This window comes from Citrus clementina, unplaced genomic scaffold, assembly GCF_000493195.1.
Source record: "Citrus clementina cultivar Clemenules unplaced genomic scaffold, Citrus_clementina_v1.0 scaffold_3, whole genome shotgun sequence".
Lineage (NCBI taxonomy): Eukaryota > Viridiplantae > Streptophyta > Magnoliopsida > Sapindales > Rutaceae > Citrus > Citrus x clementina.
In genome coordinates, this window is record NW_006262339.1 from 41,501,467 (window position 1) to 41,516,179 (window position 14,713).

The 14,713-nt window shown below is 31.9% G+C and overlaps 2 protein-coding genes across 4 annotated transcripts; one reads left to right on the top strand and one right to left on the bottom strand.

Moving 5' to 3' along the window:
- The first annotated feature begins 5,989 nt into the window (after positions 1 to 5,989).
- Positions 5,990 to 9,173, top strand: LOC112100081 (DNA ligase 1). 2 transcript variants are annotated; one of them, XM_024187827.1, is made up of 2 exons: positions 5,990 to 6,241; positions 7,902 to 9,173. In XM_024187827.1, exon 2 carries the CDS (start codon positions 7,966 to 7,968, stop codon positions 9,001 to 9,003), a length of 1,038 nt encoding a protein of 345 aa, XP_024043595.1. In that variant the 5' UTR covers positions 5,990 to 6,241; positions 7,902 to 7,965; the 3' UTR covers positions 9,004 to 9,173. The 2 variants fall into 2 exon arrangements, with proteins under 2 accessions (XP_024043595.1, XP_024043594.1); XM_024187826.1 differs by having other exon boundaries at positions 5,991 to 6,241; positions 7,890 to 9,173.
- A 328-nt stretch (positions 9,174 to 9,501) lies between these two features.
- Positions 9,502 to 13,090, bottom strand: LOC18047440 (beta-glucosidase BoGH3B). 2 transcript variants are annotated; one of them, XM_006443389.2, is made up of 10 exons: positions 12,981 to 13,090; positions 12,224 to 12,458; positions 11,939 to 12,143; positions 11,757 to 11,847; positions 11,517 to 11,662; positions 11,128 to 11,371; positions 10,916 to 11,020; positions 10,641 to 10,823; positions 10,327 to 10,561; positions 9,502 to 10,235 (listed from the first exon to the last, which is right to left on the bottom strand). In XM_006443389.2, the coding sequence occupies exons 2-10, from the start codon at positions 12,432 to 12,434 to the stop codon at positions 9,748 to 9,750; spliced, it is 1,908 nt and encodes a 635-aa protein (XP_006443452.2). In that variant the 5' UTR covers positions 12,435 to 12,458; positions 12,981 to 13,090; the 3' UTR covers positions 9,502 to 9,747. The 2 variants fall into 2 exon arrangements, with proteins under 2 accessions (XP_006443452.2, XP_024043593.1); XM_024187825.1 differs by lacking the exon at positions 12,981 to 13,090 and having other exon boundaries at positions 11,939 to 12,060; positions 12,224 to 12,314.
- Between the last annotated feature and the right edge of the window lie 1,623 nt (positions 13,091 to 14,713).

Sequence of the window (14,713 nt, forward strand, 5' to 3'; positions counted from 1 at the left end):
ATGCCGTAAATAAATTTACGGCATTGATACCGTAATAAACGTGGACCATTGGATTAAATCAACGGTACCTAATAACTATAATATAATAAAAGTATTTAAAAAAATTTCATTAACAGGTTTACAACCAGTTAAACATTTATTTAAAAAAATTAACCGGTTAAAATTTCAAAATTATATATATTTTAAATTTGAAATCTACGAAAGTCCAAATAGAATCAAAGTCTGGTCATAATTCGAAGGTCCCGGAATCGAATCTAAAACTCGCAGCACGCCGGATTTTGTATTTTCGAAGCAATCGGGTTTGCTGGCCAACCCGAATTTTGTTTCCTCGATCGTTCCTCTTTTACTGCAATCTTCGCTTTGAAAACTGTTTGAAGCCAAAAAGAAGCGAGAAAGAAGAAGCTCTACAATGGTTCGTGTTCGTGAAGTGGTTTCGGTCCGACGATAACGACTCGGCGACGGGAGTCAAGAGGAGAACCGGGCTGGGTTCGTCATTCTTTACTGATTCTCCTCTATCGCATTTGCATTGTTTTGACCAAGACAGCAAATATGTATATCTATAGAGCATACATTATTCTCTCACCTATGTGTGGTGCTATTTCACTCAATTCTCAAACAAGTTGGTTTCTCTAAATCTCAAAGAAATGGAACAAACTTTCATCATGATCAAGCCCGATAGGGTCCAAAGAGACTCGTTGCTGAAATCATCAACAGATTTGAGAAGAAGGGTTTCTCTTGGAATGGTTTGAAGCTTATGACTGTGGACCGCCCTTTTGCTCAGAAGCACTATGAGGATTTGTTGTCAAAGCCTTTCTTTGGTGCTCTTATTGGGTGCATACCCTCTGGTCCTGTCATTGCTATGATTTGGGAGGATGCCATAATTGTTATAATATTGAATTTTTTTAATAAATAATAACTATAAAAATATTTTAATTAATTATTATGGATTTTAATTAGATAATATTAAATAAATAATAATAATAAAAAGATTAATAAATTATAATGAATTATAATTATAATAATATTATAATAAATAATAATGAAATAATTTCATATTGATAATAATAACAACAAAATTATAAATATAATAATATTTTTACTAAATAATAATATAATAAAATATGAATAATAATAACTTATTATTTTAATAATAATTATAAAGTTTGATTACAATAATATTTTCATAAATAATAATCATATAACAAAATCATGAAATTAATAAATAATAACAATAATGAATTAGTAATCATAATTATAATACTATTTTAATAAATATTATGATGATGATGACGATGACGATGATGATAATGATTATTATTATTATTATTATTATTATTACTACCACCAATTGACAATAATCAACAAAGGGCATTTAAGTAAAGTATGATAATTCATTCTGATTTCAAGACAAATTAAACACATCAATGGAAATGAATCTCATTCCAACTTCAATTTCTACAGCTTAAATAAATAACTTATTTTTATTCACATTCTTGATTCTGATTGTAGCCCGTTCCGATTACTGATTAGTAAATGCACCATGAGTAGATTATTGTGGTTTAATTGGGTCTGTTTTTTTCAAACCTAATTAATAATTAGTTTGGGTTGGATAAATTATAATTAACCAGTCTAACCCAACCAAATCTATAATAATAATAATAATAATAATAATAATAATAATAATAATAATAATAATAATAATAATAATAATGTGTTAATTCTCAATTGCAAAATTATAAAGACTTAAATGGCTTATCTAATTTTTTATTCTTTTAATCTTTTAATAGAAGAGGCTACTTCATTCTAGACTACAATTCCAAAACCAAAATCACACTCTCTTATAAGTAAATTCATTATTTTATAAGATTAATATAAAAGTAAGTTGGTTTTAATTTCTTTTTATTTTTTTAGTGAATACTTAACGGCACATAATTATATATCACTTTCATTTTATTTTTGTATATGATGCTAGTTAATTATCTAAAAAGTCCGAATTTGGAATTGGAAAAGGAGATGCAGGTGAAATAAAGTCTATATGCTTTTTGTGAAAATTTTCTTAATTTAAAGATAGTTAATTTATTAACTTTCTTTACGTTACTAGATAGTGAATGAAAATTTCATGTTATGAAAGATTTATATTTGATTTTAATAAGTTTCATTTCAAGTTTCATATCATTCATTGTTCAATTTAAAATTTTGATTTGACCTTCAAGCTAATCAACTTCACCAGACGATATAAGGTTTGGGAAGAATTGGGTTAAATAAGTTTATTTAGTTAAGTTGGATGGATTTTATCTCAACTCATTAAAAAGTAGACCAGGTTAGAATTTCACTAACCCGATCAAACCCAATTCATGCCCACCCTTATATCATTCTATCTAAATCATAAAATGCCAATAATCCAACTCTTTAACCATTTTCACATTGGATTTAAGTTGAAGCAATTGACCTAAACTTAATAACCTAAATTCCAAATAAATGTGAAATAACACAAAAAATTTCTAAACTACACGTATAACTCGTAGATTCAAGGTAAAACAGGTAAATTAGCGTTAGAGTGGTAAATTGGTCTACAAAATAAAAAAAATAAAAAAATAGAAAAAAACTAGTAAATTGATAGAAAATGTAGTAAATTAATGTTGGAGTTGTAATTTGTACGAAGAACTTGTAAACAAAACAAACATTTTGAAAAATGACATAGAACTTGTAAATTCACATTAAGTGTAAAATAAAACAAAAAATATGTAAACCACACATAAACCTAGTAAATTAATGAAAAAAATGGCAAATTAATGTTGGAATTGTAATTTACACGAAGAACTTGTAAACAAAATAAAAACTTATAAAAATGACATAGAACTAGTAAATTGACATTAATTGTGAAATAAAACAACAAATATGTAAATCACACATAAAACTAGTAAATTGATGGAAAAATGAGTAAATTAATGTTGGAGTTGTAATTTGTACGAAGAACTTGTAAACAAAACAAAAATTTAGAAAAATGACATAGAACTTGTAAATTCACATTAAGTGTGAAATAAAACATAAAATATGTAAATCACACATAAAACTCGTAAATTAATGAAAAAATGGTAAATTAATGTTGGAATTGTAATTTGCACGAATAACTTGTAAACAAAACAAAAACTTATAAAAATGACATAGAACTAGTAAATTGACATTAATTGTGAAATAAAACAACAAATATGTAAATCACACATAAAACTAGTAAATTGATGGAAAAATGAGCAAATTAATGTTGGAGTTGTAATTTGTACGAAGAACTTGTGAACAAAACAAAAACTTAGAAAAATGACATAGAACTAGTAAATTCACATTAATTGTGAAATGAAACACAACATGTGTAAATCACACATAAAACTAGTAAATTGATGGAAAAATGAGTAAATTAATGTTGGAGTTGTAATTTGCACGAAGAACTTGTAAACAAAACAAAAACTTATAAAAATGACATAAAATTAGTAAATTAACATTAATTGTGAAATAAAACAAAAAATGTGTAAATCACACATAAAACTAGTAAATTGATGAAGAAATGAGTAAATTAATGCTGGAGTTGTAATTTGTCCGAAGAACTTGTAAACAAAACAAAAACTTAGAAAAATGACATAGAACTAGTAAATTCACATTAAGTGTGAAATAAAATATAAAATATGTAAACCACACATAAAACTAGTAAATTAATGGAAAAATAGGTAAATTAATGTTAGAGTTGTAAATTGTAAGAAGAACTTGTAAACAAAACAAAAACTTGTAAATGTTGCATAAAACTTGTAAATCAACATTAACTTCTAAAAGTTTCATAAAACTTGTAAATCACACATAAAATTGGTAAATGTAACCTGAAACTTGAACTAAAAATAGTAATTACCTGCTACTTAGGTAACAAGTTACCTATTTATTTAGAATTAATGGTAGAGATTTTTTATTCAAATCTAACGGTCCACGTCCATTACGACATCAATGCCGTAAATTTAGTTACGGCATTATAGAATGACCCTTTATTTAAACATAATAATGTTAAAAAAGACATTTTAATAAAAATTAAGACACATTTAATATAAACAGAAAATAGTCAATGTATTTCATGGTTATAATATTTTTCATTTTAGTATGGGAAAAGGACAAACGCACCCCCAACGTTTAAGCAAAGAGACAAAAACTCTCTTAATATTTCAAAAAAGACATTTACACCCTAATTTATTATAATTTTACCATTATACCCTTCTAGCATATAAAAAAATTATTAAATTATCTAATTTGTCTATATATTGTTAATAAAATTATAAATACACAAATTGGATATTATAAAAAAAATTATAAATATACCCTCATTGCCCAATTCCTCTATTTAAATTTTTATCAATAACCAATTTTCAAAAAAGACATCTATACACCTAAAAAAATTGTAAATAAATTATAATTTTAAAAAATAAAATTAGTTATTAATAACTAATTTTATTTCAACTTTAAACTTTTATATTTAACAATTCTCCACATGTCAATCATTTAAACTTATACGTTTATAACTAATTTTCTATGTTATTTATTATGGTATTAATAACCAATTTTATTTTTAAAATTATAATTTATTAACAATTTTTTTAAGTGTAGATGTCTTTTTTGAAAATTGGTTATTAATAAAAATTTAAATAGAGGAGTGAGGCAATGAAGGTATATTTCTAATTTTATTAACAATAGGAAAATGATGTTTGCCCCGGGTCAAACCCCGAAACTGCGTCAAACGACGCCGTTTCGTCCATCGTTTTTTTTTTTTTTTTGTTTTGATTCGTTTTGAAACGACACCGTTTCTGTTTCTATTTTTTTTTCTTTGTTCTGATTTCTACTTTCTCTTCGTTCAAGCCAACTGCAGACCCCTTGCTTTTTCCTCTTCGTTCTCTTAATGACAATGTTTTTGCTTCGTTCTCTTAATCTCAACCGTGCCTTGAATGTGAAGTCAATCAGGAGACCAGAGAAAAGTAGGTGGTAGGAAATCAGTGGGTTCTGGAGATCTTGATGATATAGGCTTCCATATCTCTACTTCCGCAAAGTATCTCCTCATTTCAGCATTCCTTACTTCAAGAAACCCTGCCACTTTGGATGCTTCACTTTTTTATTCAACTGGGATTTCTGATAGTCACAAACGAAAAAGGAAGTGAGTGTTGTTCTGTTCCAAATCTATGTCATAATGGCTCTACAATCAAGTTGTGATGCTACTTATTCATGTGTTAGGATGTTCCTCACAAATTTATCAAGCTGTGGAAAGGCCACCCGGGCTCTGTGGAAGCTTTTGATTGATGAAGGAAATGGCTTTTGCTTTGCCATTTACTTTAAGCCCTAAACGTCGTCGTTTCATGAAAAATAAAAACAAAAAAAATGATGGACGAAACGGTGTCATTTGACGCAGTTTCGGGATTTGACTCGGGGTTTGATCCGGTGCAAACATCAGCACTCTTAACAATATATAGACAAATTGGATAATCTAATAATTTTTTTTATATGCTAGAAGGGTATAATGGTAAAATTATAATAAATTGTGATGTGAATGTCTTTTTTTAAACATTAAGAAAATTTTTGTCCCTTTACCTAAACGTTGGGAGTGTGTTTGTCATTTTCCCTTTTAATATTATAAACTAACTAATAAGAAGATGAGGTGAGACAAACAAACCACTTAATATTTTAAATTTTATATTATATATAACTAAATTTTTATTTGATAATAAAACTTATTTTCCATTTTTCTTACAACCACCGATGTTTCATGTAGAGTTATTGAGTTTACATCATGGATTTAGATTTGTAATAAGGAATTTACATTTTACACACTTTGTAAAATTCGTTAATTTACTCGTAATCAAAGGATCCTATTAAAAAAAATTATAAACCACCTGTCATAGCCGCTGAATGCCACGTAGCATCGCCCACCGAATACTGAAAAACCTTAGGAACTAAGCAGAAGGTGCTGGTGGGGGGTCATCTCATCTCACCCGCAGTGCACGTCAGCCATCACTGTTTGACCATCCAACCGACGCCATACAGTCTAAATTCTTTGCGTGTATGTGACCGCCTTGATGGTCCCACCTGAGTGACACGACCGAAGCCCAGACAGATATAAATATTAAACAAATACATGCAGTGCTTCCAGAGCTATCTTTAATGTCAACTTCGGTTCCGGGGATCTCGTCTTCAAAAGCAAACCACTAAAGACTAAACTAAGGTACAAACAAGCTCTTTTGGATTTTCTTTCCATTATCGTTATCGTGTTTGTTACTCTTTTGATTCAAACGGGTTGGTTCTGTTTTTTTATTTTGTGAGGTTTATGGTCTGATTTTCTTTTGTTAGTGAATCCGCCCTGGGTTTCTAGCTAGCTAGTTTGAGAATTGACTGTTAGATTAATCTGCTAGATAGAAATTACGACTGTTCTTATTGATATTTGAAAGCTTTGATCATGGGATAATAGTTGATTTGATAGTCGTTGACGTGAATGTTTTTGGTCTGTTAATGATCGGCTCTTGGATTATAGCTGTTGTCGTTGTTGTTGATAAGTACATGGGAAGGGTTATGATTTTATATGATGTTTTGAAGCTGCAATGTAATTTCCCGATTGTTATTATATTTACGCAAGGGACGTAGGGATGGCAATGGGCAGTGGAGGAGAGGGGACCGACATCCCGTATCTATCCCGATATTCTATATGTCCTCGTTTCCATCATAATTTCTTGAGAGAATCTCTGTTTATCTCCTTAAATAATAACAGGAGATATTGAGGATCTTCGATTTTTAAATAACTGATATATTTTTAGTTTTTAATTTTAATTTAATTATATTAAAATAAAAAAATTTTAAATAAAAGTAGAGTTAAGGCCGCTGCTGTCTACCGTCAAAAATTAAAAATTAGGTTTTACGATTTTGCTTTAATTTTTGTTTTATTATATAAAAGTTTAAAATATTTAATGACTATTATAATTAAAAAAAATTTGGGCCAACAAGATCTTGTTCGACTTTTTTAATGTTCTAAATAGATATTTAAGACTGTAACTAGTTGACTAGAGCCAAAAGTTTAATAATATAAATATTTTGATATTTGTTTTTTACACTAATATTTAATATTTTATAATTTAAATTTTATTATTTATTCACTAATAATTTTTAAAATTAAAATGGAAAAATGGAGAGGGGATGGGAAAATCGTCCATGTCCCTTCTCTGAATAAGAAATTGGATATAAAACATCCACATAATCTCTCCGAATGAGAAAAATTCCAGAGGGTCCCCATCTTCGTGGGGAATTTCTGCCATCCCTAAAAGGATGTAGAGACCAGATTATTAGAGAGCGCTGACAGAAAACTGGGGTCGAACTGTTAACTGTTACTGATAATTGGATTGTTGAGACATGGAATGAAACTGCTGTTCTGTATTAAAATCTGTCAGAATGAACAATTGAGACATTTTATCTCATTTTTGGATGGTTTTACTTTGCATATTTATATGGTAAATGGTGCACAGAGTTGTTGAGATCTCGGAATGTGGATGGAATGAGCAATGCAACAATTTTTAATCTGCAGTAGCACTTGTTTGCGTCTGCTGTACTTTTATTATCTTCAAAAAGATGGAAGCACTTGTTTTTCTGCTCTGCTTCATAATCATTCGAATGATTTGAAAGTAAAATAAAACAGGAATCACATTAATGTTTTTGCTGAATATATGAACTGATCTTTGGGGTGAAATACAACTATGCAAGAAGCAAGTGGTACATACCAATTACTGTGATATATTTGTTATTCAATTTGTTCTTTAAAAAAAATTCTACATGGTTTATATTTTTCCTTCAGTTGCCTCATTGGTTTTCTGCTTACTTGCCTGCAGCAACTTTTTCAGGTCATCTAAGCTTCAGAAAAAAGGATATAAATTGAAATTTCAAGTTTCAGTGTGAAATCCAAAGATGGAAGGAAAATCTGCATCCATTTCTGGAGGTCAAGAAAAGGTCGTCAAGAAGGAAGAACTGAATCTCAAAGTCAAAACCAAGGATGTAGAATCAGATGTTGGGAAGGAGCAGAAGCCTGAGGTGGAACTTGAATTGAAGACCAAATCAGTGGAGAAAGAAAAGCAAAAACACAAGGAGGACAAACATGAAGAGAAGGATGACAAGAAATCGAAGAAAAAGGAGAAAGAGAAGAAGGTTGATGATGAAGATGGAAAGAAGAAAGAGAAAAAGGACAAAGAAAAAGAGGAGAAGAAGAAGAACAAAGATGAAGATTTAGATGAAGGAAAAAAGAAAGACAAGAAAGAGAATAAGAAAAAAGACAAGGACAAAGAAGAGAAGATAAAGAGCAGTACCGAGAAGAAAGATAAGAAACACAAGGACAAAGCGGACGAGGACAGAGAATGTGATCGTGAAGATGACGAGCAAGAAGAGAAAAAGGAAAGGAAGAAGGATAAGGAGATGAAAGAGAAGAAGAACAAAGATGAAGAAGGTGAGGAAGAGGAAGAAAAGAAGAAGAAAAAGATTAAAGATGAGGAGAAAGAAGTGAAGAAGATGAAAGGTAAGGAGAAGAAAGATAGCAAGAAGCAGGACGAAGAAGATGAAGAGGAGGAAGAAAAAAAGAAGAAAGAAAAGAAGCACAAATATGAATTAGTGAAGGATAAAGACAGTGATGGGGAAAAGGGTGAGGTAGTAGTAACCACCAGGGAGATTCAAATAGAAGAAAGTGGGAAGGAATCACAAGGTGAAGGACAAGACCAGCAGAAAGATGAAGGCAAAGAGAAGAAAAAAGAAAAGGACAAGAAGGACGGCAAGAAGAGAAAACTAGATGGAAAGGGTAAGAGCAAGGATATTGGCAAGCTAAAACAGAAGTTGGAGAATGTTAATGCCAAAATAGAGGCTCTCATCGAGAAAAAGGCAGATATTATGAGGCAAATTCAAGAAGCTGAACGCGAGAGCAGTGGCACAACCGAGAAGGAGACAGATAAAGCTAGCTGATTATCATAGCACTGTTGTAGGTGTGTTGCACTTAAGCTACTGTTGTAATAAAATAACATGTTCATGTGTCTCCCACATATGACTGAATAAACCTCAGAACTCGATATGACGAATAAAAAAAGCCTATATCTATTTCGACGATAAATAAAAGTTGCTTGGCTTCCTTATCACGGTAACAATATTATTTAGTTGTATGTTTATCATATAATTTTTGCATTCCTATCTGCTCTTTCCTTTCACTTTTTGATGAAATTAAATCTTAGGTGCATTGCCAACTGGAAGTAAACCTGATAGGTAGAATCAGTAATGTCTCTGTAGAAGCTAGATGTTGAATGATTAAGGTTCTATTTGACGCATCACCTGTGAATATTTGCTATTGTTTATCCAAAAACAATAGTTTCACTAAAATTGACAAGTTCAAACACACTCCAGCATTTGAATCAGCAATTTTAGTGAAACTATTGTTTCAATTATGAATTATGCATCAGGCAATGGGTATATGTGAAATCCATGGCCCTTATGTTTATAACATGCGCATACAATAGCAGTTACATTATAATTTGATTTGAAGTTGGCCTTATACAATCACATGTAGCCAGACTTATTTACAATCAGTATAACGAAAATCTTCTGCGTAACACTCTAGCAAGAATTCTTGTAATCACTCCATCTAATTTCTTTTTTATTCTATTAATCACTATAAATACCAATTTGAGGAAGTTTCTTATAACAAGCATGAAAAAACTAGCTTGTCTGTCTAGACTTGGTAGTGAGGCCAAATCCAAATGGGAAGAGAGGATCATAATGTGGATCTCCAACATTCATTGGCAGCTGATCAACAGTCTTGAACCATGTACGCGGAAGCTTGCCAGTGAAATCGTAGTCACCAAACAGAACATCAGCAACACCTTGACCCTCAGTTCCAGGGAGCCAAGCTGCAACAAGAGCATCAATGTATGAAAGATACGGTTGGATCACAACAGGACGGCCAGAGATTACGACAACAACACATTCCACAGCTCCACAAACGTTTGTGATGGTGTTAGGACCAGGGTCGGCAATATTCAGGTTCATGCTGTCGCCGTTTGTCTCTGCATATGGGTGCTCTCCAACTACCACAATGGCATATGAGAAGTTGTTGGACTTCACAAAGTTGGCATCTGGATTCTCCTGATAGACAACTTCAGTTTGTTGATCAACAGTATTTTTAATGGCATTGAGTATTGTAGTACCTGCGCATTAGACGGACCATGTTAGTTGGTCTTACCCATAATAACTTGTTGTATAAAAGTTCTTATCAGCAACATTAGCCATCTATTTTACCTCTAGTGAGGTCGTTGCCACTAAGTCCCTGCCACTCAATTGTCCAGCCACCACACTGATAACCCAGATTGTCAGCATGGCTGCCAGCAACTAGTATCTTTGATGTTTTTTTAGGAAGGGGTAGTATCTTTGATGTCTTTTTAGGAAGAGGTAGTAATGGAACCTCAGTTGAATCACCATTCTTTAGCAGCACAAGTGATTTTCTTACAGCTTCCCTAGCCAGTTCTCTATGCTCCTGCTTCGGTAACAGGATGAATGAGAATACTTTTGAGACCCGTGCAACATAGAGGTAAAATAGTAGTTTAGTAACTAACCTGACTTCCCAGCTGATCAACCAGGCTATCATCAGCCAATGGATTCTCGAATAAACCCATCACAAATTTGACTCGCAAAATTCTTCTCACTGCATCATCAATTCTGCTCATAGGTATGATGTTATTCTTCACTTGGAAGGTCAGATCATCTATGAATTCTATATAGTTATAGGGGACCATGACCTGGAGCACGTTCAAAACAAAGAATTAAAATAGACTTGATGAAAATTTATAAAAGTTTTGTTATAGCACCTAAGCAAAGCCTATGAACTGACCATGTCAATGCCAGCCTTGATTCCTACTTCAACGGAATATGAGTAGTTAGCATGAGGTGGAGATGTGATCCTGTCCAGACCTTCCCAATCTGTGATGACAAAACCCTGAAGAAAATTTTCCGCAGTCAGTCATCAATTCAGTTGCTTCCTTTTCAAGTAAAATAAAAATACAGAGATGTCCATAGGATGTGTCAAAAGAACGAATTTTTTACCCTAAATTGAAGAGTATTTTTCAGAAAACCAGTGACAAGTTCCTGATTAGCATGCATCTTAATTCCATTCCAGCTAGAGTAGGAGACCATGACAGTTGAGACACCCTTGATAATTGAGTTGTAGTATGCAGGCATGTGTATTGCGAGCAAACCGTGTCTGTCTATGATAGTGTTGTTCTCATTTACTCCATTTATTGTCCCACCATCACCTACAAAGTGCTTAGCACAAGCTGCAACCTTTGTTCTGTTGCAAAACAATCAAATCATCATTTCGTTATGCGCATTCTATATGAATCTCTTTGATCGTATCTGTCATTTGAGAAAGGAAGAAGATAAATAATATGCAATAAACATCTGCAAATTAGAGATGGTGCTTCTAAATATCTTACTTTCCAGCAACATAGGGGACACCCTTTGGGGACCCAGCAGGAATGTCCCCCTGGAGTCCAGGTATAAGCTCAGTCATCGCCTGGACGATCTTGGGGTCTTCGCTGTAGCTTTCATAGCATCGACCCCATCTTGGATCCCTGCAGACCTGAACAAACAAAACAAATATAAGGAATCGCCATTTGCACAGATGGATTTTCATTTTCTTTTATGTAAATCAGTATTTAAAATCTGATAGGTACCGCAATACAAGGTGCAAAAGTATATGGAATGCCTGTAGCTCGAACTTCAAGTGCAGTTGCAGCTCCAATCCTTTTAACAAGATCGGGGTCCCTGGATGAATCAACAGAATGTTAACTCATGTCGGATTTACAAAACCAAGTTTAAAGAGAACAATATCATCCACAGAGCTACATCCACTTGCCTTGTAGCTCCAAGGCCTATATTGTGAGGAAAAATTGTAGCGTTGTAAACATTGTTATGACCATGAACAGCATCAATCCCATAAATCATTGGAATCCCAAGTCGCGTGGATAAAGCACCCTTCTGAAAATCATTGATTATGTTAATCCAAGCCTCAGCAGAAGCCTGTCTTGCCGGAGCACTCCCTCCTCCAGTCAAAACACTCCCTGCCGAAAACTTAAAATTCTTTAAAAACTTCTTTAGACATATTTCATCAATCATCAATCTGTTAGCGTTGCTTGCTTACCTATGAAGTATTTCTTCATCACCTCAGCTGAAGCAACACCACGTTCAATCTGTGTCATTTGGCCTATCTTTTCCTCCAAAGTCATCCTGCTAACCAGATCGTTCACTCGGACATGTAATGGCTGCTTGGGATCTTTATATTTCAGGTATTCTGCTTCTGCCAAGCAACACAAGAGCAGAAGCCCCATCAAGGAGATGAGAGTTCTAGCCATATTTTCGTAAACCAACCTTCAAAGCTGAAAAAAACCGGAAATGTCCATTAAATTCCCATTTGAGACAAGACAAAAAAAAAATGTAAAATTTGTTCTCTACATTGAAGACTAATTAATTATAAGTGATTGAAATAAAAAAACAAAGAGACTGGCTAATTAACAAATGAAGACAGAATATTATGAGGAACATAAGAATATATGAATGGGCGCATACACAAACACAGAAACCATAAAACGTAAAATTGAAAATTCAAAGCTGTGTACATCCAAACAAAAGTGAAAGAATATCTTTTAGGTGACCATTGCATTTGGCTTTCGTAATAATGAAGCTTGATTGTTATTATTCTTATCATTATTATAATTATTTAAACAAAAAAGAGTCATAGGGGACTCATATGAATGAACCGCGTCAGTCTTTAAGCAACAGAGGTTTCTTGTTTTCCTACATTTTCTCAGAAAACAAACAGAGGATTAACTGAAAGCAGCAGTGCATACACAGAAAGTTCAAGAAAAATGCGAGAAATGAAAAGAAAGATTACAACTTACATTGAAATAAATATACCCAAAAGATTAGTCTGTTTGTTATGTCTCAGTTTCACAAATGGGGACTCAAAAAAATTGTCTCCTTGAAATGGGAAGCAGCAGTTTGTACGACAATGCTGCAGAGCTTGAGCTGGTATTTATAGAAACTTGCTCCTTAATTTACTTTTCTAAAACAACATGGTTGTTACGTGGAAGGATGAAATTCAGTTGTGGTAGTGTACACTAACGGTCAACAAATATATATCTAGACAATAAAATGATCCAATTCTTCCGAGGTAATAGGTTGTTCAAACTTCCTCTTGCATAGATAAAGAAAGAATCTTGAATCTAACTTAAATTCAATTCTTAATTTCAATATTACAGTGTAATTTTATTGATATTACAATTAAAAGTCCATCACTGATCAGGCTTGATCCCCACAATGACAAAAAAATATTTGAAAATAACCCTTGATGAGCACAACAATGACGAATAAAGTAACTGGAAAAACTGTCCCAAAATCACAGGAAACTACTCGAAATATGATGAAAAAAAATAAAAAGAATGCATTCACATTTTGATGATTGAACCTGAAGAAAAGAACGTGATTGAATTCAGGGTAATTCACGCAAGCCCGACTGGAGTGGATAGGGTTTATTACAATTCAAAGTTGGATAAGATACACAAATTCTACAACTGCAACAAAACAATAATCAAACTCACGTCATCGTGCTATGTCGAGTTTCAACTGAATTTATTGATTTTATCCGCACAAACATCTTTTTTCAACTCGGTCGGTTTGATTTGTTTTCCTTAAAATCTTTCAAAATAATCGCCTGTCAGTTTTTCTTGAGCATTTCTTACAAGCCAAGATATAAGATCGCTGTGACAAGTACATTTTTTTCTGATGATAATTTGATTAATTAAAAATTAAAAAATTGGCAACTTGTGCGTTGGGTACTTTTTTTTTTCGTTTTTAAATAAAGGTAGTTGTTTTAAACACGTCCGTTAAGTGAACTGCTCTTCCAATACTACCTGTCAAACGAAATAATGGTCTGCTTATTGCTTGCTTGTTGCCTGGCTAGCTTTCACCAAATCGATATTATTATATACGCCCAATTACTTCTGTTAAAAATAATCAAAAGGCATAGTTTGTCCAGCTTAGCATTGCATATTTGCATTAATTATAAATCAATTAGAAGTTGACGTATGAATTATTTTATCATCTCTTGTCCGAATTGAACACCCAATTTAGTGTAAAACGCCATTTTGGTTCTTAAGGTTTAATTCTTCTTTAGTATGATTTATTTAATGATCATAAATACTTATTTAATCTTATAAATTCTTATCATAATTTTGGTCGTTATTTGGTTGTTTTCCTAATAGAGTTTTTTAAGTTTAAATAAGCTATTTTGCCTCTACTAACAAAATCTCAAATTTTAAATTTTTGCGAGTAAAAATTAAAAAGTTTTTTTTAAATATTAAAATATCATCTACTTATTTGACAATCTTATTTTATTTTTTTTATAACATAACTTTAAAAAACTTGTTTATTAAAGTAATTTCATAAATTTTTAATAAAAGTTCTTACTAACAACCAAACAACTAAATTTTTTTTGGTAAAAACTCCATGTGTAAAAATCTACTAACAAAAGTTTTATTTAAATAAGATTTACTTGAAAAATTGTATCAAATGGAGCATTTGTCTAATTACTTTACCTAAAATATCTATACTTCACAACTTTTATAGATGTTAA